At 39.9% G+C, this 24,884-nt stretch overlaps 1 protein-coding gene across 3 annotated transcripts in view; it reads left to right on the top strand.

The window, feature by feature from the left end:
* slc1a2 (solute carrier family 1 member 2) overlaps window positions 1-24,884 on the top strand; it is a 29,499-nt gene that overhangs the window by 677 nt on the left and 3,938 nt on the right. The window contains exons 1-10 of one of the 3 annotated variants that reach the window (XM_004069732.4): window positions 16,440-16,693; window positions 18,336-18,475; window positions 19,719-19,871; window positions 20,048-20,298; window positions 20,476-20,623; window positions 20,984-21,110; window positions 21,294-21,527; window positions 21,616-21,810; window positions 22,389-22,523; window positions 22,666-22,930. In XM_004069732.4, coding sequence (XP_004069780.1) covers window positions 16,689-16,693; window positions 18,336-18,475; window positions 19,719-19,871; window positions 20,048-20,298; window positions 20,476-20,623; window positions 20,984-21,110; window positions 21,294-21,527; window positions 21,616-21,810; window positions 22,389-22,523; window positions 22,666-22,930 — 1,653 coding nt within the window. In that variant the 5' untranslated portion in view covers window positions 16,440-16,688. Of the gene's footprint in view, window positions 1-16,439; window positions 16,694-18,335; window positions 18,476-19,718; window positions 19,872-20,047; window positions 20,299-20,475; window positions 20,624-20,983; window positions 21,111-21,293; window positions 21,528-21,615; window positions 21,811-22,388; window positions 22,524-22,665; window positions 22,931-24,884 lie in introns of those variants that run through there. The other 2 variants (XM_011476304.3, XM_011476305.3) reach the window with 2 other exon arrangements.

Here is a 24,884-nt window from a genome sequence, read left to right as displayed (position 1 = left end):
TATTAAAGCTGTATTAAACCATGATGCCCTCTAAGGAGTTCTCCACAATCACCTCTCTCAGATTGTTTTTTTTTTAAATATATGTAATAGAGTTAGACTGTATTTTATAATTGCAAAGTGCATTTCTGCATTTTTTGGTCAAAAAACTGACTTCAAAAACATTGTGCTCAATAATTCTTATTAAAGTCTCCACAAGTTATAGCATATCTTTAGACTGGGCATGCTGATGCAAAAAAGTAAAAGCAAAAAGGTAGATTTTATTTTACCCCACTGATTTAGTAAAATTTGCAGGTCCATAATGAATGTCTAAAATGTGTTTTCTCTGCGCAACCAGTGGAATTCCCTCATTTTGTTGCTGCAGAAGATATTTCATACAACCTTCAGTGTTTCGAACAGGGACAATAACCCAGCTTTATTTTCCTCTACATTTGTAATTCCACCCACCTTTTAAGCCAATCGGTGCAGCCCCTTCTCTCTTCCATATTAAGGCGCTGGAGGCACGCACAAACACACATACGGCCACAGAAACACACTTTTCCTATAGCACCATCAATGTCACCATGGAAACCAAGTCTCTTGGCATCCTCAGTGGATAGCCTTCTGCATCACTCTTAGCTTGTCTTGACAGAGTGTTCCAGGAGCGTTTCTGAATGTCTTTCCGAACCTGTTTAAGAGGAGGTGCTTGTATTAGCCTGATTTCATTGGGCATCTTCCACTGGTGGTCCAGTGGGAGAACCTGACTGCACATATGTCATGTGTCACTGGTCTGAGGAATCCTTGGCCTGCAGAAGGCAAATCCATACAGAAAGTGTCCATGCAGCTAATTCTGTTTTGTCATTTATCCCAGAGGCTTCACTGTACTGTGACATCTTTGAGTTAACATGAGTGAACACAACAGACAGCCAAAGCGAGCTCTGGCATGCTGAAAGGCCAAATGAGTCATTTAACATGAACATGCATGCTCTGAATCCATGTTTTTTTTAACATGGAACCAAACAGAATTATGCTTATGAGCTTCAGTTCTACTAAACGCTGTGAGCAACCAATAAGGATTAGGATTACTCGTGTGTATGTGAATCCGAATTAGTACATTGTGTACCATTTCACGTTTTTCCAAAATGTTCACAACAGATTCAAATTTTCTACATGTTCATTAACTAACTGTTTATTTTATGAACTATCACAGATTATTTCAATATTCAATATTGTCTAATAAAAAAAAAAAAATCAAGTTGACATCAGATGATTAAAGATCTCAATTAGGTAACATAAAATAGTTTGCTTTCAGCATATGGTGTTCACAGGTTTACAGGTTTGTTGTTACAAGAGGTTAAAAGTTAATTAATTGGTGGCGGGAAAATGAACAGTTTCATGCTCACACACACACTCATACTCACAAAAAAAAATACTTTCGATTTAACACAGGAAAACTGACCAGACAAGGAATTTACTGGTATTGACAATAGGATTATTGGCAAAAAATGCACTTGTGCCAATTCGCTTATAATAAACTCAACTAAAAGTGTAGAGCAGAATGTTTCAGTGATTTAATTGAAGGCTGATTATGTTCACTCCTTTTTTTATTTACTGCTCTGGGTTGCTTTTTAACATGCTTATTAAAAAAAAAAATGAAAACAAACCTGTGAAGACATTTACATTTTCTCACTCAATTTGAGACTTGACACTGTGAGAGGCATGAGCTAAAGAAGCAATGAAGATAAAAGAGTGCGAAAGTGAAACAGGTGTGTGTGTGAAGACAGAAAGCAGAGCTCTTTATTTAGTTGAATGTAAGTCAAATGCCAGGCGATTGAGTCCAGTTTGTCCTCCATGAAGCATCGTGATTTGAATTTAAGGGCCTGCCCATGCATGAGGAAAAGGCTGCACACGTAGCCAAAGATGAGCATATGCTACCTGTCTGTGGCTGCCTGAGTTGAACCTCCGCTCTCACTGAAAGGTTGCAAAGGATGCAAGGATGGAGGAATGTGAGAGTAAAAGATGGAGGAGGCAGCATGGATGAGACAGGTATATGGAGAAATTAAGGAAATGAGAGGAGAAGGAGACTTTAAGGAAAAAAGAAAGTGAGGATGCAGGTGAGTGTAACAGGGGATAACTACAGGGCTGTCCATGTGTGTGGTTGTGTTCATTCATGGAGCTTCTCTGTGGTCTTACTGGCAGTCTGGTGCTCCAGGGTTTGAGTAATCCTCCTGGGAACACACTGAAGCTGCCAAAGTACCATCCAGCCCCTCTTTTCACTCCTCACCACCCTCATGCTTGTTTATCTTTATAAACTCGTACTTTAATGCACTCACTTAAAAATCCCTCTTTTTACCCCTTTTAAATTCATTCTTTCCTAATTGACGCAATATCACCCAGTTTCATTTTTTCTTGCCTCCTGCAGTCATTCGTCCAAGCTTTGTTGTCTCCTCATCACTGTATTCTGGTTGTGAATCTTCTCATTCCAGGGACGAAGGGATTCATGCTCTTGGAGGCCTGCCTTTAGAATCAGTGTTTCGTTTGTGAGGGGGCTGAACAGAGTGAATCCTTTCCCATGGACAGACCAAACAAAGAGCCTGGCTCCCTTCACTTCTGTATGACTGCACAGGAACAGAATAGTAGGCATTCAGACGCTAGACTGCTGCTGGGCGGCAAAAATGATAGAAGTCTGAGCTTGATGAGCTTCCTCTCCTCAAGTATGAGGCAACAGCTGTAGCATGTGATGGGGATAAACCACAAAAGTTCCATTTTATTATAAAAACTGTACTCAAAGACACAGGTTTTTTTATTGATTCATTTGGACTTTTAAAAGTGAAAAAAATAGACAGATGCAGGTCTGGAGTCATGAAAAACGGATTTAGCCTCATGGAATCTCTGTAAAAAGCAGGTACATATGGCCATGAGCATATGCATGCACTTACTTTTTTGTGATATTACATATGAATTAAAGTTTTTAGTGATTTTAAATTATTTTGGCCAACTCAACATGAAATAGGAAACCCATGTGGGACAGTTGGGAAAGTGTAGCTCACCTTTGCAACAAGCTAAAAGGGAACATCCTGGAACTCCACTCACTATAGGTTGCCAAAAGCTTTTAAAGCTTGATCTGTAATGCTATGTTTACACCGGGCTTGGAAATGCGCGCTCGAGCAATCGCCTCCGATAAAAAGGCTATGTAAACACGCCCATATGCGTGTTTCTGTCATCCACATTCAAAACTCTCGTGTTCGCATGTTGATGTGCAATTTCATAGTCTATGTAAATGAACACGAGTTGAAAGTTAACCCTTGTGCTATCCTATGACCCCACCCTTACATTGACGTGTTCTCCCTACCATGACAAAGGTGAATAAAGGTGGAAAGATTTCATGTAATCAATGGACACCAGTGAAGATCACAAATCATTGAAGAAAAAAGGTTCAGCGCACTGTCTAGTGGGTCTAGATGACCCAACTCCCAATGTTAAAGTGCCTAGGATAGCACAAGGGTTAAAGCAGTTGAACTTTGACCAATCAGGGACTCTGCTTTGGTAGTGATGTATGGGTAGCGTCCTTGTCAATACACGGAAGTCTCAACTTTTTGACAATCGACCATGAAGGAAAGATTCATAATTGTGGTTTGCGCCCGGATGGAATTATGACACCAAGTCTTTCATAAATCAGAACAGAGGTGTGAAATAAAAAGCCTAGAACAAGATTTTCAAATTTTGCACAAAGCCTGTTCCAACTGTGAGTTTCATGCGTATTGGATAACAACTGTGTGAATATCACATGCTAAAAGGACGTTCCAAAACGCGCATTCCAAAACCCGCTTTAAGCGCGTTTTTGAACACACCACACATCCCCTTATTGTAGTAGAACTTTTCAGTCTCATTCAATAGATAAAGTTACGTTATTCATGGGGAGGAGTTGTTAGGGCTGCTGATGGGGGTCACTTGGTCTTTACTGCTACACAGCGACAAGCCTCATCCCACTTCCAGTCACTGTCCTCCCTGAAATCCCCAAACCACCCACATGCTTCTGGCACCTGCTACTTTGCAATTGAGGTCAGAAGAGGGAGTCACGAAAAAGCTCTCGGAGTGATTGGTAAATCGAATGGGGGGCAGTGATGGGGGTGAAGAGGGTTCATTTTTGTTTTCACCCCTGGTACCAAAGACCATGCCACTGTGAATAATCAGCCCTTTGTGCGACAACAAAAGAATCATAATCAAAGCGCATCACGAGGTCTGCTGGAAACAAACACAAGACTTCATCCGAACAACTGTCTGAAGATTCCGTTTAAAGGAAACTTTCAAACGAAACTGTTTTTTTAAAAGTTATGTCCGATTTTGATGCTTTTTTTTAGAAAATAATGCCTAAAATTTTGTGCAGACAGTAAAACGCTTTACAGCACAGGTGTCAAACTCCAGTTCTCAAGGGCTGTATGTAGTCTTGCTTCCTTGTCAGCCCTCCCAATCTTGCAGCTTTTTAGTGACAAAGCACAACTGATCCAGGTAAGAAAGCTCAGTTGTGGTTAGAGTGTCCACCCTGTAACTGGAAGGTCGTGGGTTCAAACCCAGGCCGAGTCATTCCAAAGACTTTAAAAATGGGACCCAATGCCTCCCTGCTTGACACTCAGCATTAAAGGGTTGGATTAAGCCACCAAATGGTTCCCGAGTGCGGCTTTGTCTACAGCTCACCGCTCCCCCAGGGGATTGGTCAAATGTAGAGAACAAATTTCACAAACTTAGATGTGGGACTTTAACTTTAACTTTAAAATCAAGCAGGCCAATTACTCAAGAGGTTCTATACCCTTAAGGCCCGTACACAACGGGACGAATATTCGCCAGGCGTTATTTGCCAGCGTTTTTCGCCACGTTTTTTGTGTTCACACCCAGGCGATTTTCGCTGACGATGAACCGAGCGAACATGCAATTTCATTCCCTGACATTAGATGGCGCTTAATGTAAAACAGAAATACTCCTGTACATAAGGTGGCGCTGCGCAACTTTACGCTTCTTACAGTCGCTTTTCACTCAGAAGAAGAGAGCAAATAGTTACGCGCTTGTCAGAATCATACAAAGAAAGCATGAATATTTCAAGCACCAGTAGCTCCAACTGGTGCTTGGTTCGCGGATATTTTAGAATGTCCGTCATTATTTCTTCGCGGCTGTGTAGATGCAACTCGGCATCTATCTTCTTCGCTGGTATGTGTGCTCAGCAAGGCAGTTTTGTGTTTGAGCGCCCCCAAGTTGTGTTTTACTGTAACTTCAGAGGCTCCAGACACGTGTGCAAAAGCGCCGTTCTCATTGGTCGAAAAGATTTCGACGCGACGCGTAAAACCAAAAAGACGAACCCGAGGCGTTTTTTAAAAAGTGACGCTTCGACGCGTGGCGTTTTTTCGCGTCGGTGTGCACACTCAAATTCGTGCCCTTTGTTTAGTCACGAGGCGTTAAACGTCTGCGAAAATCGCGGGCGAAATTCGTCCCGGTGTGAACAGGCCTTTACTCACAGTCTTACAAATGGCTTTACTGACTTGCAAAGAGGGTTGAACATTTTCATGTAATTTTCCCAGAGTTGCTTTGCCTTGAGAAATACTTTCGGTTTTATGCTGACTCATAGGTGGCAAAATGAGTAAAAAACATGATAAACTGTCACAAGAATGTCAACCATTTGGCCAATCAAGCTAGAAATTGATTGATAAACTATGAAGAGGAAATCACATAAAGATGATATCATAATTAAATAGAACTGCCATGGCTGCCAACTTTACACACCCCCTTTCATTGTCACCCACTTTCCTCTTTCTTTGTCCCCTTTTACTCTTCCACAAATCCTCAATTAAGTGCGTAATGGGGCTTGGAGGCAGGTTTGTGTGTGCCTTTGTTCAGAGTTGGGGAATCGGCTGGCATTAATGCACCTCTTGAGTATGTAAATAGCCTGAACTGTGGGAGCGCGGAGCAGAGTTGTCAATTGGATGCTTAATCACACAGAGCTCCATCACTTTCAGACATTTTAGGAAGCCAGAGCAGGACATGCATGAGAACTCCAGCGCCAGATACAATGCCCACACTTAGGAGAGTAACCTCAGTACCCATGTTCACCTCCCACTTCTTCCAGAACCCCCCTTCTACATCTCTCTCTCGATTCCCTCAGGACCATCGACCCGTTTTTGCCTCTTAGAACCGGCAATGGTTATTTCCCCCTTCTGATTCCACACCAATCCTTCCTCTGCACAAGTGCAGCTCCCCACGGCTGGGTCTATCTCATCCCGATGATCTCTGCTTGATAGACCCTGCAGTGCTGATTTGTTTACCTCACCCACTTGTCCAGCGGAACTCACAACAGTCCTGTTCATTGGCCATTTGTCAGTGGCCTTTTCAGAAGTAAAAGAGGAGAAAGAGTGCAGGGTTGGGGGCGTGGGTTTGCAAAAAAAAAAAAAACAACAACAACACACACACACACACACACAAAAGAAGAAACAATTAAGTTTCCCCTCCTCCCTATGAACCCAATGCTAGCAATTTCCCAGCTCTAGATTTTGTGAACCAACTTGGAGGCCTTTAAAGTGGCCCATTATTCCAGTAAGGGTGGCGTGTTCCAAGAGCGGCTCGCCTCAATGGCAAAAGAACACAGAGAAGGGTTTGTTAAAGGGATTTTGGCTCAACACAAGATGCACTGTTTAATTAGGAGGAAAGTATCTATCTATCTATCTATCTATCTATCTATCTATCTATCTATCTATCTATCTATCTATCTATCTATCTATCTATCTATCTATCTATCTATCTATCTATCTATCTATCTATCTATCTATCTATCTATCTATCTATCTATCTATCTATCTATGTCTCTCTCTCTCTCTCCATCCATCCATCCATTGCTTATTTTATTAAATATGTAATTATTTATGTATATTTAAGAATTCTCTTAAGGATGTCAGTTAAAACGTTTTTTGAGAGTCTTTATTTTGATAGTCTTGCTTTGTTGGGATTTTTTTTAATAATCTGAACATTTAGAGATGTTTGCACTCATGGGATTTGGTTGTCATAGGGATCAATCAAAACCTACTCATCTTTCTTTCTGGGAGATTTTAATAATAGTTCTTTGCATAGTTGGATTGTCGTTCTTGGGTGTGCTCATTGTCTTTTCACTCTTTCTGGGATGAGTTGTTGCATTCTCAGTACTTTAGAAATATTAAAAAAGATAAAACGGAGAGTATGAAGCCCTTTTGGGAATTACAGAAATAAGACACACATGTACAGGATTAATTTCAGAATTTACATTTGGTGAATTATCTGCCTATTTTAGGCATCAATTACTTTTCTGTTGAACAGTTTGTCATCTGACTAGTTTCTACAAGGTTCCAATCCATTCCAAAAACTGTCTGGCATCTGCATCTGTCACTATCAAAGATAAGAAATTATAAAGTTATGCACACAGAAAACACACACATACAGACAATTTAAAATTTTTACTGACAGTCAGACCTTTTATACTTTGCTGTTTAAATCATACAGATGTAACTGTTTGCCTCTGTCAAAAGGTTAAACCAAAAATGTCTCCAATGCCGTTATGTACAAGTCAACCGGAATGGCTGTGATCAGTCAGTAAAGGTGAAGACAATTTTTGCAAGTCATGACATTTGGCATCATTTTCATTTCCATTTATTCAAAAACAGTTTACAGTTTTTCTCAGTTGCTTTAGTACAATTCTCAGATCAGAATTGAAGTTTGCAAATATGTGTGTGCATTTCTCAAAACAATTTGTACAAACAGCAAAACACTATGGATGTCTTGCAAAAGCCTGTAACTTGCTCAAAATCTTTAGTTCATCTCTCAAAACTAAGTCTTTATGTCATTGAACATGTCAGTGCCATCAGAATGTCAAGTCCTTGTGTCATTGTCTATGAACAAGACAGTCAAATTACTTAGTCATGTTGTCAATATAACTGTGTACTTTAGAGGGAGGTTCTGATGTAAACTATGGCTAAAGTTTTGATGACAATTATTGTAAAATGTAAGTTACACCTTTTTTGTTTGATTGCAAGAGACTGGACAAGATTCACATTTACACTTTTATTGTTCATATTGTAATTTGTTGACAGACCACGTCATACAAACATAGAAATACCCACTGCAAACAATAACACAAAGGGAAAAAAAAAGATAGGACAATATTCTGTACAACAGTTAAGGCAGTGCAGTAGGAATTGGTGTGGTCTTCCTACACCTCTTGTTGTTCCTGTATGTTAGGCCACAAATTTTCATCCACATCACAGCGAATATCCTCTCTGGTAATGCAGCAAAATATGTTTGTCACATTATGACAACTTGGTCAACCACCGACTATTGCACAGTGAACTATATAATACATTTTGATCAACATGACATAAACAATTGATAATGTAGCAAAGAGCAGAGAATTTTACATAATCATTTGCATGGATGTACCAAAGCAATTGCAACTTGTTCAAAGAAGTGAGAAACGGCTTATATGATGTGCACAAGTGACATCATGATGTGAAGATTGAACAAATAGATTTGGGAATTTCATTCTGATCTGAGAATTACGACGGTACGACGGAGTTTTAGGGCCACGGTGAGGAAAAAAAATTCTGGCCAACGTGACGAGATTAAAGTCGTCATGTCGACTTTAATCTCGTCATGACGAGAAAAAACTCGACACAAAGTCTCGAGAAAAAACTCGTCTTGTCGAGATAAAAGTCGAAATAAAGTTTTGAGATTAAAGTAGCAATGTTGCGCGCGAGAGAAAAAAACTCGTAAATTTACGAGATTATTGTGGAAGTGAGCATCATGCAGAGCAGCAGGTGAACACCGTGCAGCAGCAGAGCAGACCGACTAAACGTAGTTGAACAGGTGAGCTGAATGTTTATTGATAATGTTCCAAATGTCTGGAGGCTCATTTGATTGATTTACGATTCATTAAAGTTTTATTTATTGATGGTTGGTTTGCAGGATCACTGCAGCCCGATGGAGCCATCGGTTGTCCCTGCAGCTGTTTGCTTGAATCCTTTCTTCCTCCACCAAAGACAAGATCTCTACGTTTGTGTGATGCTTCCGTCTGAGGAGCAGCACTTTTTGCCTATTTCAACGTTGTAATGCTAATATAACAGACTATTTTCATTCATCTTTGTTTTTTAATGATCAGACGAGACGCTTCATCTGCAGCAGTGGGCGTATGTAACACTGTTTACTTCCGCATTGGTGATCGGATGACAGGTTCATGACGTAATGTGACAGATGAACTTCAGGTTATGTGAATGAAAAGGAGAATAAAAGCTGCAGCGATCTTCTACACCCAAACGTTTCTCTGAGCTCCTTATTTTACATATGAAACTCTGCTTTACTGACACCGAACCCCGGAAAGGCGGCTCCACTGACAATAATCTGATTTTGAGTCGCCAAAAGGTTCAGAATCTCTGTTTTAAACCTATAATCCGGAAATAAAGCTTCACAAAAGGCTCCACATATTTCATCTTCAAGCTAGGCTCCCATAAACACACAACTTCGGTGTTTTCTCCTTGTTAATCTATGAATTTTTTCCCGTACATTTACAAGTTTTTATCTCCTAATAAAATTACTTATTTTTGCCGGCCATAAAACTCTGTTGTAAACTCTTAATAAGCCACTAGCTCACTAACATTAGCCATAACACTGAATACTCCTGAAAGACTCAGCTTCACTGCTCTCGCGCAACATTGCGACTCTAATCTCGAAACTTTATTTCGACCTTTATCTCGACACGACAAGTTTTTTCTCGAAACTTTGTGTCGACTTTTTTCTCGCCGTTTTTTTTTGTGCCGAGTTTTTTCTCGTCATGACGAGATTAAAGTCGACATGACGACTTTAATCTTGTCACGTTGGCCAGAATTTTTTTTCCTCACCGTGGCCCTAAAACTCCGTCGTAGAGAATAGTACTAAAGCGACTGAGAAAAAACTGTAATATTGAGGTTAGATTAACAGGCAGGAAAAAAAGAATTCAGAATTTTGTTCCAGCTGTTTTTGTCCCGTCTGGAGTATTTTTGTGACGTCATTTTCTCTTTAGAGTTTAGTCTTTGATCAGGTCACTTTTGTTTTAATGCTTGAGCATGCTTCATTCTGCAGTGGTGTGTTGAATGAACGTTTATGTGTTGCAGCATGTTTCTGACGGCTGTAAGCATCCTGAGATGTGTCTTAGAGCAGTGTTTTTCAACCTTTTTTGAGCCACGGCACACTTTAACCTTGACAAAAATCCCGCGGCACACCAGCATCCAAAAATTAAAAAAAAAAAGGACCCAATGCATCATGGGAGATGTAGTGCAAACAGCCGCCGAACGCAGACAGACTCGCTTCTCTGAGCTTTATTGTTTTGTTCATTTGTTCCACGGTCTGATACCGCATCCCGCGGAAAGCTACACTGCTATAGACGAGCTTTAGCTGGAATTTTTGTTGGAACTGAGCGACTTCATGAGCAGAATCAGAACAAGGAAGTGAATACTTTAACCACTTCTGATTGGTCAGACTGATGACGTGGGATTAAGCTTCCAAGAATAATTGGTGGAGACAGTTAAAGGGGCGTGACTTTTCCGAAAACATCTGAAGCTACGGCTAAATCGCGGTACCGTCATTCTTATCAAAATGTCTTTAATAGAATCAAATAAACACAAAGTAAAAAGGATTTTACGATCTTTTATATTCCTAACTAATCAGTGTTTCATCAGGGCCTGTTTGGAATAACAAAGAGCTGATATCCTGGAGATGATAGATGTTTTTAGATCAGTGAATGAGGGCCACCTCCCACGGCACACTACTGTGCCGCGCACACCGGATGAAAAACACTGTGCTAGTGAGTTAATTGTTAGCCTTATATTGCTGTGTGGAAAAAAAACAGAAATCATAGAAAACAAAGATCTCTTAATTCCAATAAGCTTTATTAGATTCAAAGACCCACTCCGAGGTCTTTTTAACACATCCTTATGGTATTTTTCTCATGATGAAAATCACACACACACACATATATATATATATATATATATATATATATATATGTGTGTTTGTGTGTGTGTGTGTGGGTGTGTGTGTTTGTGTGTAGAAAAAATTAAGCTTAAAATGACATTTATGAGTATTTTTAATTCAAATTGTTGTGAATCAAGAGCAGATGAAAGAAAATGCCATTGGAAAAAGCTTGTAGGTGTGATGTTGAATCTACAATGCCAGGCCACAAGCTCCCTGTTCCGCTCCATTCTGCTGCATCCACTTTAACAAAAATAGATCCATGTACGTCTTTGTTTTCCTCATCTGAGCTGGCATCTGACTCACAACTGGATAGCTTCAATATTGGTTGCCATATTTGTTGCACCGATAATGCTAGGTTGAGGGTGTGAGGGGCTGTAAACTAGCAAGAGATAGTATAAACAAATGGATGATGGGAAGTATGGGTAGGCTTACTCTGCACCAACAGTCCTGCCCACAACTCAAAGGCAAATTTTTAATTAACTACAGCTGCTCTGCAGAAACAATGTCCAAGCAAACGCTAGGACATTGACCTTGAACCCTCCTTCGCGGTAAGAAAAAATTATTTTAAAAAATGGATTATGGGGAAAAAAGAAGAAACCTCAGGGCTGCCCACATAAAGGAGGATCCTCTCCCAGCACTCTTAGAGAAGAATTAGCTTATCTAACCCTACAACTACATGTTTGGATAGTCCAGCAGATGGGCTTCATCCAGATGAGTATGGGGACGGCTGGGGGCATGAGACGAGCCAGAGGAAAGTCCACAAACAAGGATAGGAGCAGGAGCAGTTTGCAATCAATTTTGGAAACCCATCATTGAGAATATTTAAATTCAGTTTTTGGGTTAAGAAAAATGGTACAAGAAAAATTATTTGAAGAACTGTAATGATATTTTTTAGGCCTGCACAATATACCGCAAATTTATCGTTATCGCAATATCCAGCTCTGCAATATGCATATCGCAAAAGACAGTGAAAATCGCAATAAATCGTAAACCTTAAATGTGTTAATACAACCTTAAGGCAGCTTGAAGCATTTAACGAATCAAATAAATCCCTTTATGCATTTGACCAATCGGATGGACGCCATCACCTTGTTGACCAATCGGATGGAGGCCTGTTATGTTAGATGTTTGTCTCCTATGTCGACAAGGGTCATTTGGAGTATAATTTTTAAACTGTTGCAATGAAATGGGAATGATGTTTTTGTTTATTTTGTTAATTGTTTGTATACCGCAAATTATACCGTTATCGCAATATTAATCTTAAATATCGCATATCGCGAGTTTTCCTCATATCGTGCACCCCTAATATTTTTTAAACCTGTAATTTGTAGTCACAATTACAGTAATGTAAATCATATTGTTAAATTGATTATACTTTTGATTAAAATACTTTTAACCCAAGTTTACTTGCTCCATTTTGGTTATAATCGAACCTTCTTCAAAGTAAAGCACTGCTAATCTGACATTTTTGCAACCCTTCTTTGATGCAAGTCTTGTACTTGCATGTCTCTTGGATGATGAATGAGGCTGTGTACATATGAGCAAGAATGCCTTGTCCATCAACACTGCAGGGATGTGTGAGGTCCGTGGGTAGACGTTATGTGTCGTACATTATGTTGCTTCCACAGACTATAGGGTTGAATTAGACAGAGAATTCACATTGCATCAGTCTTACAGACTTTTGCAAAAATGTCTGAGGAGACCGGAATTGCATTAGGCCAAAAACATTTCCCAAAAGTGGAATTGGAAATAAAATGTATTGGGTTTGTGTTTTGCAGTGTTGTGCATTCAAATGTGAAGCTGGCAGTATAAACAATCAGACAGACACGTGTAAATTTAGGTGTGTATCAAGTGAGTCTAGTGATGTATGAAACAGGGTTTGTGCAGCAATCCCATTTTGCCGAACCAGCTGCTCAACAAAGATGTCTACTATAAATTTATATCTGGAATACCTGATAACGTTGCAGCCCATGTGAGTTTTGCACCTAGTTCCTCACCATTTATTCAGTCCTTTATACTTCAATATCTCAACACTTTGCTTTTTCTCGACTCTTCCTTCACATTTCTCCCTATCTTTGCATTTCCTTCTCATGCGTCTGATCCTCTCCTGTCATCTCCCTCATAGGGTAAGATAGTGGTAGTCAGAGTAGGGAGTAGGGTGGTCCTGCCGCACAAGCCAATTTAATGAGTTCCTTAGAGGATCGGACCATGCGTATCAAACACAACAAGTTCTATTGAACAGATGCACATTTTCAAATGCTTGATTTATGTGCAGCCTCTATGGTAGAAGAGAGGAGATGTTAATGTGTCTGTGGTGTGTGACATTATCTATGCAGGAGTTTAAAATGGAGTAAGAAATATCTCACATACAGAATCTCATCTCTTTGCTGGGAAGTAGGGCTGGGGATATTGGACTAGCTTGCACATACACGTAAAAATTTCTCTGGCATCAAATAAGACTCCATCAACAGTTGCATCTTTAAAGGCTGATATGCGAAAAATCCTCGATCTGAATTAGTCTCGGATTAAATTAGATGCCATCAGACTGAAGACTCAGATTGTATCTGAGCTTATTGGAAACACCTTATTTGGTCTTTTGACAAGACCCCAGTATAACAGGTTGTTAGGGCATAATTACAGTGGCACTAGTCGCATCTGAGCAACCCATGCAGACCACCACGCAAGCCTCAGGATTCACAGAGACTCTAATGATCTCCTCATTATGGACACAATTAGTTGCGTGAAACAAAAGAAAAGCTTAGAGGATGCTGGTGGAGAGACATGCATGGCTCATTTAATCACTGCTAGGATGGAGGTGCACCCTATCTGTAAAAAGATGACAAATAAATGAAAATGTGTTAAAATGAAGGAAACTAAAGGTATTGCAATGCTGTTATTGGTTAGACCTGTTTGCTGAACCAGTTTTTGTGATGTTGCTTATGGGTATCACCTATGAATCAGAATTTTTCTTTGAATAATTTATTTGATTTACGTTAATTTGAAGGAACAACACATGTTGCTCTCTTTTTAAATATCAAATGTATTAGGGGCAACACTTAAGTATTAACATATAAATCTAAACATTCTCTTGATTTTGACTCAATTTCAAGAATAATAATAATAAAAGCTGTACCCTTTATGAAAACAAGGAAGTATTAACATGAACTGACACAACGTCTGGTTGTTAATGTCACTAAGAATGTGTCATTGCTCCCCATTCATTGGTTAGTGGTTTAGTTCAGTCTAAAACAAAGGGTGTCAGTATGAAACTGACTCGGATAAAGGTCAGTAAGATATCTGCTTCATTCAGTGAGTGGTTTCTCTGGCATGGGGCCAGTCTTTGATCAGATTTTACTCTTACTCCAGGGTCCTCTTGGAAGGGGTTTATCTTTCACTTCCTATGCAGGGCACAATCTGAAGTGTTTTCTGAGAGCTTTCTTTTTTTTTTTGTTGTTGGGGGGGGGGGGGGGGGGGGGTGTTCAGGCTCCGGAGCTGCAAATATGTGTGAGCCTGATTTCTTCCCACTGTAAGACAGGAGATCGTGAGGCCCAAAGGGGCCAGATTTATCCGGGACCTGGCCATGGTCCAGTTGTCTTATTTCACAGTTTATTGTGATGCTCCAATCAACAGGATGGTCATTTTGGCCCCCCTGTACCTCAGTGGGAAACTTGTGCTCTCATTTGCATGGCCCTCTGGGATATTGCATGAGAAGCAAATGCCTGAGGTACAAACTGTCTCTATTTTAAACTTTACATGACTTTAAGAAAATGGTAAATCAGTAACGAGGCAACTATAAGACTTTATTGAAGCTTTTATGAATTGTGCAAACATTTTTGGAACCCCCCCTTTTTTAATTTAAATGATTTTGTCCTTTCTATTGACCACTGTTTCCAGCCATGTTGCATCCTCAAATGTTTGCATGACTGGTATGTGTATGGCTGTGAGCTTCATCTCCTTTTTCTGTAAACCACAATGTTGCCAGGGCAACCAAACGGGGTCCTTGCTGCATGGCAGTGGTTCTCAATGGCAGCACTCAGGGAACCTCCTCACTCTGGGAAGGCTCCATAAAATTGGGATAATCGCTGTCGATTACGGAAAACAATGGGCTGCCGCTTCTGAAAGATTCATTCATCCTTGCAAAAAAAAAAAGAGGCAGTGAAGGGTGGAGGGGGGCAAGAAAGGGGTGCCTCGGTCCCTCCGCCGCTCTCCCACGGTGGGCACAGGCATAACATCAGTGGCCTGAAAGATCTGGCATTCTGGACATGCTCACTGCCCCTCACTATAGCCTTGCTCTCCCTCTCATCTGAGCCCCCCCCCACTCCCGCATCTTTTCTTGCTGCTGCCAGTTTGGATGCAGCGCTTGGCTGAGCGAGTTGGGGCCACTGCCACTGTTTGCGTGTAAAACAAAGACCCTCAAAACCAAGAGGGAGGAAGCAGAGAGCTTCACATGGTACCAGCCAAAAGCTGTGATGGCTCCCTCAGCCTTCCCCTCACAGGCCCCTCTTTTGGCTGAGAGGTGCTGGTGTGACCCCAGTACCCCTTTCTCCCCTTGTGTTCCTCTCACTCCCTCCTGTAACCCCTTCTTCTCAGCTCCAATCCTTTGCCCTCATCTCTAAAACGCTCTCTTAGAGGGCCCATTAGAATGAGCACGACTCATCCAGGGATTTAGGATGAGTGATTTCTCATGAGACAATCTTTGCAGACAGGGACGGCATTCCTTTTGCTTTTGTTTTGGGACTGGTCATTTGCCTGAGGAGGAAGTAGCCTTCCAGCACATTTCCCTAATTAAAATAATGTGATGATGCTCAATATGTTGTAAAGTCCCATGCTGCTGGGAGACTAGTGTCACCATCCTCACATCAATTACATGTCATTTGGGAGTTCAACCCAGCTCAGGAGTTTTATCAAATAGTGGGATTACATAAGACTGCTCGCTGCATGTACGGTTGATGTTTTATATGTCAATCTATACTTCATATCATCTCCTTTTAAGCAGGGAGGGCAGCAAACTTCAGCCTCTTATGTTTTGTCCATTAACTGACCTGAAAGTCAGAACACACAAGATTAGTTTTTAAACCTTCTGCTTATCATTCCTTTATAGTTTATTCCCTTTTCAGCAAAGTCATTCCTTACAAAGAGCTCTTGTCAACTATGTGCCATTAGCGGGCATCATCATGCTCATCTCCAGCAGCCTGGCCTCTTTCATGCCATCCATAGAAGCTGCAGAGGTCTGGAAGTGAGCTATCCGGGTGGATTAGAGAGTTCAGGGTCCCAGAGGGATTTGGCAGTTAAACTCATATGTTAACCCCTCCCCTCCACTTCTCTTTTTAGTTATTTATTTACTCATATGTTTATTGGATGGATGTGTGTATTTGTGTGCTGTTGGAGTCAGGAGGTGGGGGCTGAGGGGGGGTTAGCGGACATCAGGATGGGGCAGTTCAGGTTGCTCTGGCTGGGACTGCCGTCTGGATGCCATTGATTCGCTCCTCTCTGGATGCTTTGGCCGAACTGCTGGGTTTCTAACCGACAGCACATCTCAGATGTTGTCAGGAGACAGGACCTTATCTGCTCACGCCTCGCAATATTTTTGGATGGAGCACCTGTAATAGTTCCAGTGGTTTCCTATGCTGATTCACTCTTAAATACCAAAGTCTGGAGATTTATTCCTGGGCAGTGTAGCTCTACCTCAACGTACAGATATGAAGTAAGTGCTTTACAGTTTACATTTTTTCCTATTTTAATATTTTAATTTTAAGCTCCAAAAATGTAATATTGTTTATGTTTTCTGTTTTTTTTTTTTTTTTGTAAACTAAATTATTTCAATGTGATCAATTTGAGACATTTCTGTTTCTAATAAGCCCTTAACTGTGATTAAATAAAATAAAAAAAGTAATTTTAATTTAAACAAATCGAAAAATGTATTAATTTTTAAAACATATTAATACACATTACCCCCATATTTTACATTTAATAATTATTAAGAACTTTTCTATCAGTGTTTTAGTTTTTTTGGTGCATTTTTTGTATTTTTTAGCAGTAAACCTAGACTTTTCAATAAAATGCCCTCAACTTCTTAGTTCTTTAAATAGAATTAGCAGACAAATTACCTAAAAATCTGTCTTTCTTGTAGTGAAGAACCCCTGAAGAATGCAGCTTTGGTGGTTCTTAACAGAATTCATGTATGCAGACCATTCATCACATCTGTCTCTGATATAGTGGTAGGGTTGCTAATGAGATGATCATGACAGAGTATTCCCACTTCCTCTTTTAGAGCTAAAAATATTGTAAAAGAGAGCAAAAAGGGACATGAACTAACAGGTCTCATCCGTCTTAGTGTCAGTGATGAGATTACATTGGTGATGTCCGTTTTTCTGGATTTTATTTTTGGACGTTTCACAGGTTTTCTTAGCTTTTTTGTGTGAAACATGAAAAAAGGACATAATTATTATGTTTTTTATTTCACACCTCAAATAGAATTGAATAAGAGGTTTGACCAGCCCATCTGTTTGCCTGGAGGCTTAGTAGGTTTTCTTCTTATAGCTGAGCTTATGAGCTTGACAGGGAATAAAGGAAATCTGTGTACATTTTGAGATGTAAAACCAGAGAGACTTAAAAATGACGTTTTTAAGTTACTTTTTTTTAATCTTCACATCAACTCACCATATTTCGGTTTTATATTGGACTAACCAGGCGCAAAAGGATGATCTCTATTAGCTAAAGAACATAAAGCTATATAGTCTCATTATCTCTATTTTTTTCCTTTTCATTTACTGATTTACACACCTGCCTAACAGGCAAAAAGAGAAGCAGCTGGCTTTCCTCTCATGGGTAAACTCAAGTCACACCTCAATGGGCTTTAAGGAACCTTGCTTGAAACTTTATATTTCTGCTTCCGACACTTAAGGAGGTTCCTCTTGGTTGAGTGTAAGTTTTGAGTGGTTCTGTGGTTCCTTGTATCATCCTGTCCACTGAGATCTTTTCTGCAACAAATATTTTGCAGAAATGTTCTCTTTTAGGAAAAACTTTGACAACAATGAGCTTTTACTTAACATGGGTAGGAGGCTGCGAGAAGGCTGCAATTTTTTGAGCAGCAGCTTGTAGTCATCTCCCATCTGGTGGATGATTTAGTCACCATTGACTGTTTTTGACTGACAGTTTAAATATTTCGCTTTTTTCCCCCTGCAGTTTTATTTTTTAATCTTTTCAAAGAGATTGCATGCTAATTAGTGTGCCCCTCTTTTTTTTAAATCTTGCTTTAGATTATGACAGAATGCACTCATGAAAAAGCCTGTATGGTTAAGTGTCTGTCTCTAATCGCTCTTCTGTTTGCCCTCTCTCTGCCACAGTGCCAACAGTATGCCTAAACAAGTGGAGGTGAGAATGCATGAGAGTCACCTGGAGCCCATTGAGGCTAGGCCGCAGTCGAAATGTGCCAAAATCTGCTCCAAAATGTTCAAGAACCTCCTTCTCACACTCACCGTCCTTGGTAAGTTATGCATTGTTTTCGTCTCTCGAAGTCAAAAAAGAAAGAAACTGAGGCAGGGCCTTGCTGATGATGACACTAACAACTTCTCTCTGCCGTCACTTAACTGAAGCTTCATCTGCAGCTTGTAGGCAGAATCAGGGTGGGTGCCATCTGTGCTCAGTGTACCAGACAGATAACTGGGTGTTCTGACCTTCGCCAGCTCTGTGCCACCTGTTGATATCAAAAGCTCCGCTCTGCACTCTGGACAACCAATCAGCCTGTGTTGATTCACGGAGAAAGCAGTGATCTCAGAAAGGGCGCCGTTCTCCACAGGGGTAGATTTAATGATGAAAAGGAAAGGTTACGAATACGCTTGTGCGATTTCTAGTTAGAAAGCTTTGTTTATCCAGAAAATCTTATTTTTGCACACATTTGTGTCTGGCAGCTCAGACTTCTCTCCCATCACTGACGTCCACATGCACTTGGCATGAACGTCAACTGATTTTATAAATAGATGGGTTAGAGTGTGCAAAATCTATAGCAACTTGACAGCAGTTTCATATTGAAAGTAAGCCAGAATAAACATTGATCATCTGTCATTTGGCAGAAAAGAGCCAGAGAGAAAACTCCAAACCCTGTAGTTGGAGGAGTCCTCAGGATGTTTCTCTTCTTAATATTAGATGGAAGCACAGAGCACAACTGGGACTTTTGAAAACTGCTACTAGTCCAGTGGGTGCTACAAACAGAATGGCTGTTTTTTCGGAGATTTGTCTGGACACAGAGGTCAGCCATTGCTGTTGGCTTAACAATTTGCAATGTACGATAGATTAAGATATCAATAGGGGCTGAAATAGTCAAAACAAGACACAACTTGAGCTGAAATTACTCATTCCTTGTCTTTTTTCCCTCATTTACTAGGCATGAATGAGTTTAAAACTACTTTTTTACTTTAAGGACAAATATTTTAGATGCTGTTAACATCAGGGGTTTTCACCGCCCTGCATACAAAGAAATTCTGCAGAACCTTTTCTATCAAATATTTGGGTTTTGTCTCCACAACCAGAGTAAAATAAAACAGCATAATACAGATCCAAGCAACACATTGTGAGTTATTATGGTCTTTTAAAGAAGCATATGGACAACTGTTTTTTCAGAAGCATGAAAACACAGACAATGAATCATTCAAATCAATTATTTTTCAGAGCTTCCGTCATTTTTTCAACCTGTGCATCTTTTAATGAAAAGGTTTTTATGTTCTCTACAGGTGTGATCCTAGGAGCTGTATCGGGGATGTTGCTTCGTGTTGCTTCCCCTATCCACCCAGACATCGTCATGGTGATCGCGTTTCCTGGAGACATTCTGATGAGGATGTTGAAGATGTTGATCCTTCCACTCATCATTTCCAGTTTAATCACAGGTACGCCAATGTTTGGAGGAGTTTACACTGGCACACTTGAGGAACACATTTTTTTTGCCTCCAAATCAGCACTCATTAATTTTTTTATAAAAATCATACTTTATTTTTATTACATTAATAAAAATGGACTCTGTATGATCTATTTACACAAGACTGAATTGACAACTTTGGTGCAGGTCTGGCTGGTCTTGATGCCAAATCCAGTGGTCGCCTGGGAACCAGAGCCATGGTCTACTACATGACCACCACTGTTATCGCTGCAGTCCTGGGAGTCATCCTTGTGTTACTCATCCATCCCGGCAACCCCAAATTGAAGGAAAATCTGGGAGAAGGAGAGAAAAATGAAGATGTGTCCAGCTTAGATGCCTTCTTCGATCTAATCAGGAATCTGTTCCCTGAAAACCTGGTGCAAGCTTGTTTCCAACAGGTAATAAAATGTTGTGGATACCTACACTATCCATGAGTGAGGGGTTAGTGTCACTTCAAGACAGGGCTTTGCCTTTTTATAGTAATTATAATCAGTTATTTCCTTGGATTTTACGATGGAATTGTCAATTGGATAAAGAGGCCTAAAACAAGCTGATATTTTTTTCTTTCTCTTTAGATCCAAACAGTCACCAAGAAGGTGGAGGTAATTGAGGAAGAAGTCAACACCACCACTAGCATGGGAGGCCTTTTGGTTAACATTACCCACGAGCCTCAGTACATTGTCAAAAAGTCTCTCCAATTCAAGAGTGGCATGAATGTTTTGGGTATGCACTGCTGTATTAGTTGGAATTAAAGCCTCTTTTCACTCACTGCTTTGAGTAAAATGCTAACTTGAACGAGTCAACTGTTGACACTCACGAAGCTAGCATTTTGATGCATTTGCTATGAATTTGACCATGTTTAGCATGAGCAGATTGATCTGGCAAAACTACAGCTGAAGGAAATGTCCCAGCATTATAGCTCTTGACATTTCCTTTGAAGTTCCAAAGACCACTGAAGTCATTTGGTTTCACTTCTTAAAATGCATCCTAAGTAACAGTAATACATTTCCCTGAAGAAATGTAACGCATTTTTTTGCAACGCTGCAAGTCAGAGTTTGACACCTTCATGATTTTCTGTCTCAGGTCTGATTGGCTTCTTTATTGCTTTTGGCATCTGCATGGGTAAAATGGGAGAAAGGGCCAGACTCATGATTGAATTCTTCAATATCCTCAATGAGATTGTGATGAAACTTGTCATCATGATCATGTGGTTAGTATCACTCATGCCTCTCATCCATTCAGTTTAAAATCTTCTTGGATCAATCAGAAATAACTTACTATATAGTTATTTCTCAATTATAACCGGATAAAAATAAACATTTCTCTTTATTTTTATGGAACATTTTAATTTTCACTTCTGAATAATAAACTTTTCTTTTTTTTAACCCATCAGGTACTCTCCCTTTGGTATTGCATGTCTGATCTGTGGCAAAATCATCTCCATTAAGGACCTGGAGGTGGTAGCAAGGCAGCTTGGGATGTATATGATAACTGTCATTATTGGCCTCATCATCCATGGGGTGATCTTCCTTCCCAGCATTTACTTCGCCATCACTAGGAAAAACCCCTTCACCTTCTTCTTAGGCATCTTTCAGGCCTGGATCACTGCTTTGGGCACAGCCTCAAGGTCAGTTTCTTCAATGGATGGGTGACTGAAAAAATGTGCCTCCTCATTGCTACAAATAATGACTTTGTCTCTGTTTGTTTTTATCCAGTGCTGGTACACTTCCTGTTACCTTCCGGTGCCTGGAAGAGAATTTGGGGATTGACAAAAGGGTCACCCGTTTTGTGCTCCCTGTGGGAGCCACGATCAACATGGACGGAACTGCTCTGTATGAGGCTGTGGCAGCCATCTTCATTGCCCAAATGAATGGTGTCCACCTCGACCCTGGTCAAATTGTCACCGTCAGGTCAGAAGAAAAAAACTTTTTTGATATGAAAACATCCCAGAAAGGTCTCATTTTTCACTGGATGCACAGTAAAGGAATCTAAATCCAACAGTTCTATGCAGTCTTGGTTTAAGAGAGGTCTTAGGAAATGATAAATTCAACATCACTGTGAAGACATCCAACAGTGAGCTGAGAAGCTTGTGTGCCTCAATTTACTAAGATGCAAATTAACCAGCGTGAGAGAGCAACAACTGCGCTGTGTCTCACGCCAAGCAGGAAGACAAACAGCAGCCACATTTTTTTCCGTTCACAGTGTTTGCCAAATGGTTTTCTCTCAGTCGAGTGAATAGAGGATGGATGACCCTTCTTCTGACATTATTATGGCACATCAATCTATAAAATGTCATATAAAAACAAGCTATCTTTCATATTTAGGTGCCCACTCTGGGGTTCTTTAGATCCTCCCTGACATAGACCAGAGTACAGATTTTGATCTGTAGATGTGGGATGCATTGATTTTTATCGCCAAGAGATGTGGTTAATGGAGTTTTAGAGTTAGGGTCTCCACGTTTAAAATAACTTTTATTTTTGTCTTCCAGTTTGACAGCTACCTTGGCCAGTGTTGGGGCAGCCAGTATTCCCAGTGCTGGTTTGGTAACTATGCTGTTGATCTTGACCGCTGTTGGTTTACCAACCCAAGATATCAGCCTTCTGGTTGCTGTTGACTGGCTGCTGTATGTATAATTTAAGCAACTTTTTTTTTTTGTTTGTACACACTGATTTCTTCTTTTTACCACTACATAATTATTTATTTTCAGTGAATTTTCAGAAAGAAAAGTTGCAAAGTGAGCAGAAGAATATTTCTTTTGTTTGCAGGGATCGATTTAGAACCTCAGTGAACGTGGTGGGCGATTCCTACGGTGCGGGCATTGTGTACCATCTGTCCAAGGCGGAGCTGGATGAGCTGGATGCACACATGGCTAAATCTGACGACATTGAAATGATGACAAAGACCCCATCTTACTATGACGACATGAAGAATCACCATGAAAACAATTCCAACCAGTGCGTCATAACCGCAGCCGCCTCTTCTACCGTTCCTACTGCTGCTAACAATTCTGTCTTAGTAGATGAATGCAAGGTACAATTAATGCTTCCAGATGTAGAGACTTCTATATAACCCCTTACTGCTGCATGCTCACCCTGTACATTTGCTTTCTTTCTGCATGCTTTTCCACCTCATTTTTGTGTGCAAAGGTGTTAACTAATCATTATTTCACTAGTGAAGTAGGAGAACCACGGCTGCATGTGTTCATACGGCAGATCCTTTTGTGCATAAAAGTGTCTTATAATATAAACCAGGGAACACTTTACCTCAATAAATCTAAGGATACATTTTCTTCACCATTTGCTTCAAATTTTGATTTTTGGGTCACAGTTTTGTTTTGGTTGAATATATGATATGATAATATATCACAAATTGTATGTGCTAATAAGCAAATTACAATGATAAAAAAATACTTTTCAGTTGGAATATACTAAGCATGGTGTAAATAATAAAAATAAGAAATAATAAATTCTTCTTAAATTTAGCTTAATACATGTCCCACACGATTCGGTTCAGTGGTGTGTAACACATGGTTTGGTTTTGGTTCTGAGTTGTGGCATCCCTAATGTAAATTAAGGCTGAATTAGCTCTCTGTGCCATTAGGCTTGTTACTTATTATTTCTAAACAGTGTTGGATAATCGTGATGACATTGTCAAATTATTTTAAGCAGTCCCCCCACATCTATCTCAGGTCTAATTTAAAATGCTCACAACTTAAATGTCAAGGATGAATAAATCAGTCTAAAGATGAGTTATTTTTGCTCCAGGAATTCGTATAGGCACATGCAAGTGTCATATCTAGTTAGTGGTCCATATGGTCCTTACGCACACCTCTTCCTTCACACTGTTGGTGAGTCACTTCATTCTGACACAATTGTATCTTTGTGAAGCTTTGCATTTCATTTAAGGGCTGCAGTGCAGTTCCCATAATGTTAAACAAAGTTAATGTTGAATTTCATGACTGGATGCCTTTTACACTCTATTATGTCCTCTGACACATACGCACACTCAGTTAGAAAAGGTCTTTTAATGAACCTATTGATTTATTAAAGGGTAAGGGGGTGTTGCTTAGCAACACTCTTAACCTGTCACAAGGCCAATCTGTCCACAGCAAAAAGTTACATCCATCTTGCTGCCTCAGTTTCTTAAATACATAGAAAAATGGCACAAAAGGTCTGCTCTTTCCAGGATTTTCCTTGGTCTTTTTCCCATCTTGTCTGTTTTATTTTTCCCTGTAGAAACATAACATTTCTAACCCCATTTGGAAGTTGCAAACTTCCATAGAATGCTTGCAAAGAATTTAATCAAACATATCATTTATTTACTATTTATTTATGATTACTTACTTTTTTTTGGGTTGTTTTTCATCTTCTATATCTGTGAATTTCCCTGTTGGGGGTTACCATATGCATGATCATCAGGGATAGATGTATATTTCATGTTGCAAAAGATTAGTCAAATCGTATCTTAACCCTTGTGCTATCCTATGGGGTCCAGATGACCCCACCCTTACATTGATGTGTTCTCCCCACCATGACAAAGGTGGATAAAGGTGGAAAGATTTCATGTAATCCATGGACACCAGTGAAGATCACAAATCATCGAAGAAAAAAGGTTCAGCGCACTGTCTAGTGGGGTCTAGATGACCCCACTCCCAATGTTAAAGTGTCTAGGATTGCACAAGGGTTAAACAAACAACTGAAAACACAAATGTATTCATGTAGTTACAGTGCAGATAAAGCACTGCTTCTAAAAAGTAAAAGAAAAAATGTTAAAGTTAAAGAAAAAACATGCAAAATTGGCGAACTAAATAGTTTATCTGTTGAACTGATTTTCCATGCAATCAGTCAACTGAAAACACATTGACACTAACAACTTGAAACAAGCTTTTGACCAGAAATTGCTGGGATTGAAAACAGTAAATCGGTTCCTTTTTCAGATATCTTCACTAGTAGGAGTTTTACAGTCTGATTAATGCAAGGATGAT

This window comes from Oryzias latipes, chromosome 6 (genome assembly GCF_002234675.1).
Source record: "Oryzias latipes chromosome 6, ASM223467v1".
Classification (NCBI taxonomy): Eukaryota; Metazoa; Chordata; class Actinopteri; order Beloniformes; family Adrianichthyidae; genus Oryzias; species Oryzias latipes.
The sequence above is the reverse complement of the archived record's forward strand: the minus strand, read 5'-3'. Positions and strand labels throughout refer to the sequence as shown.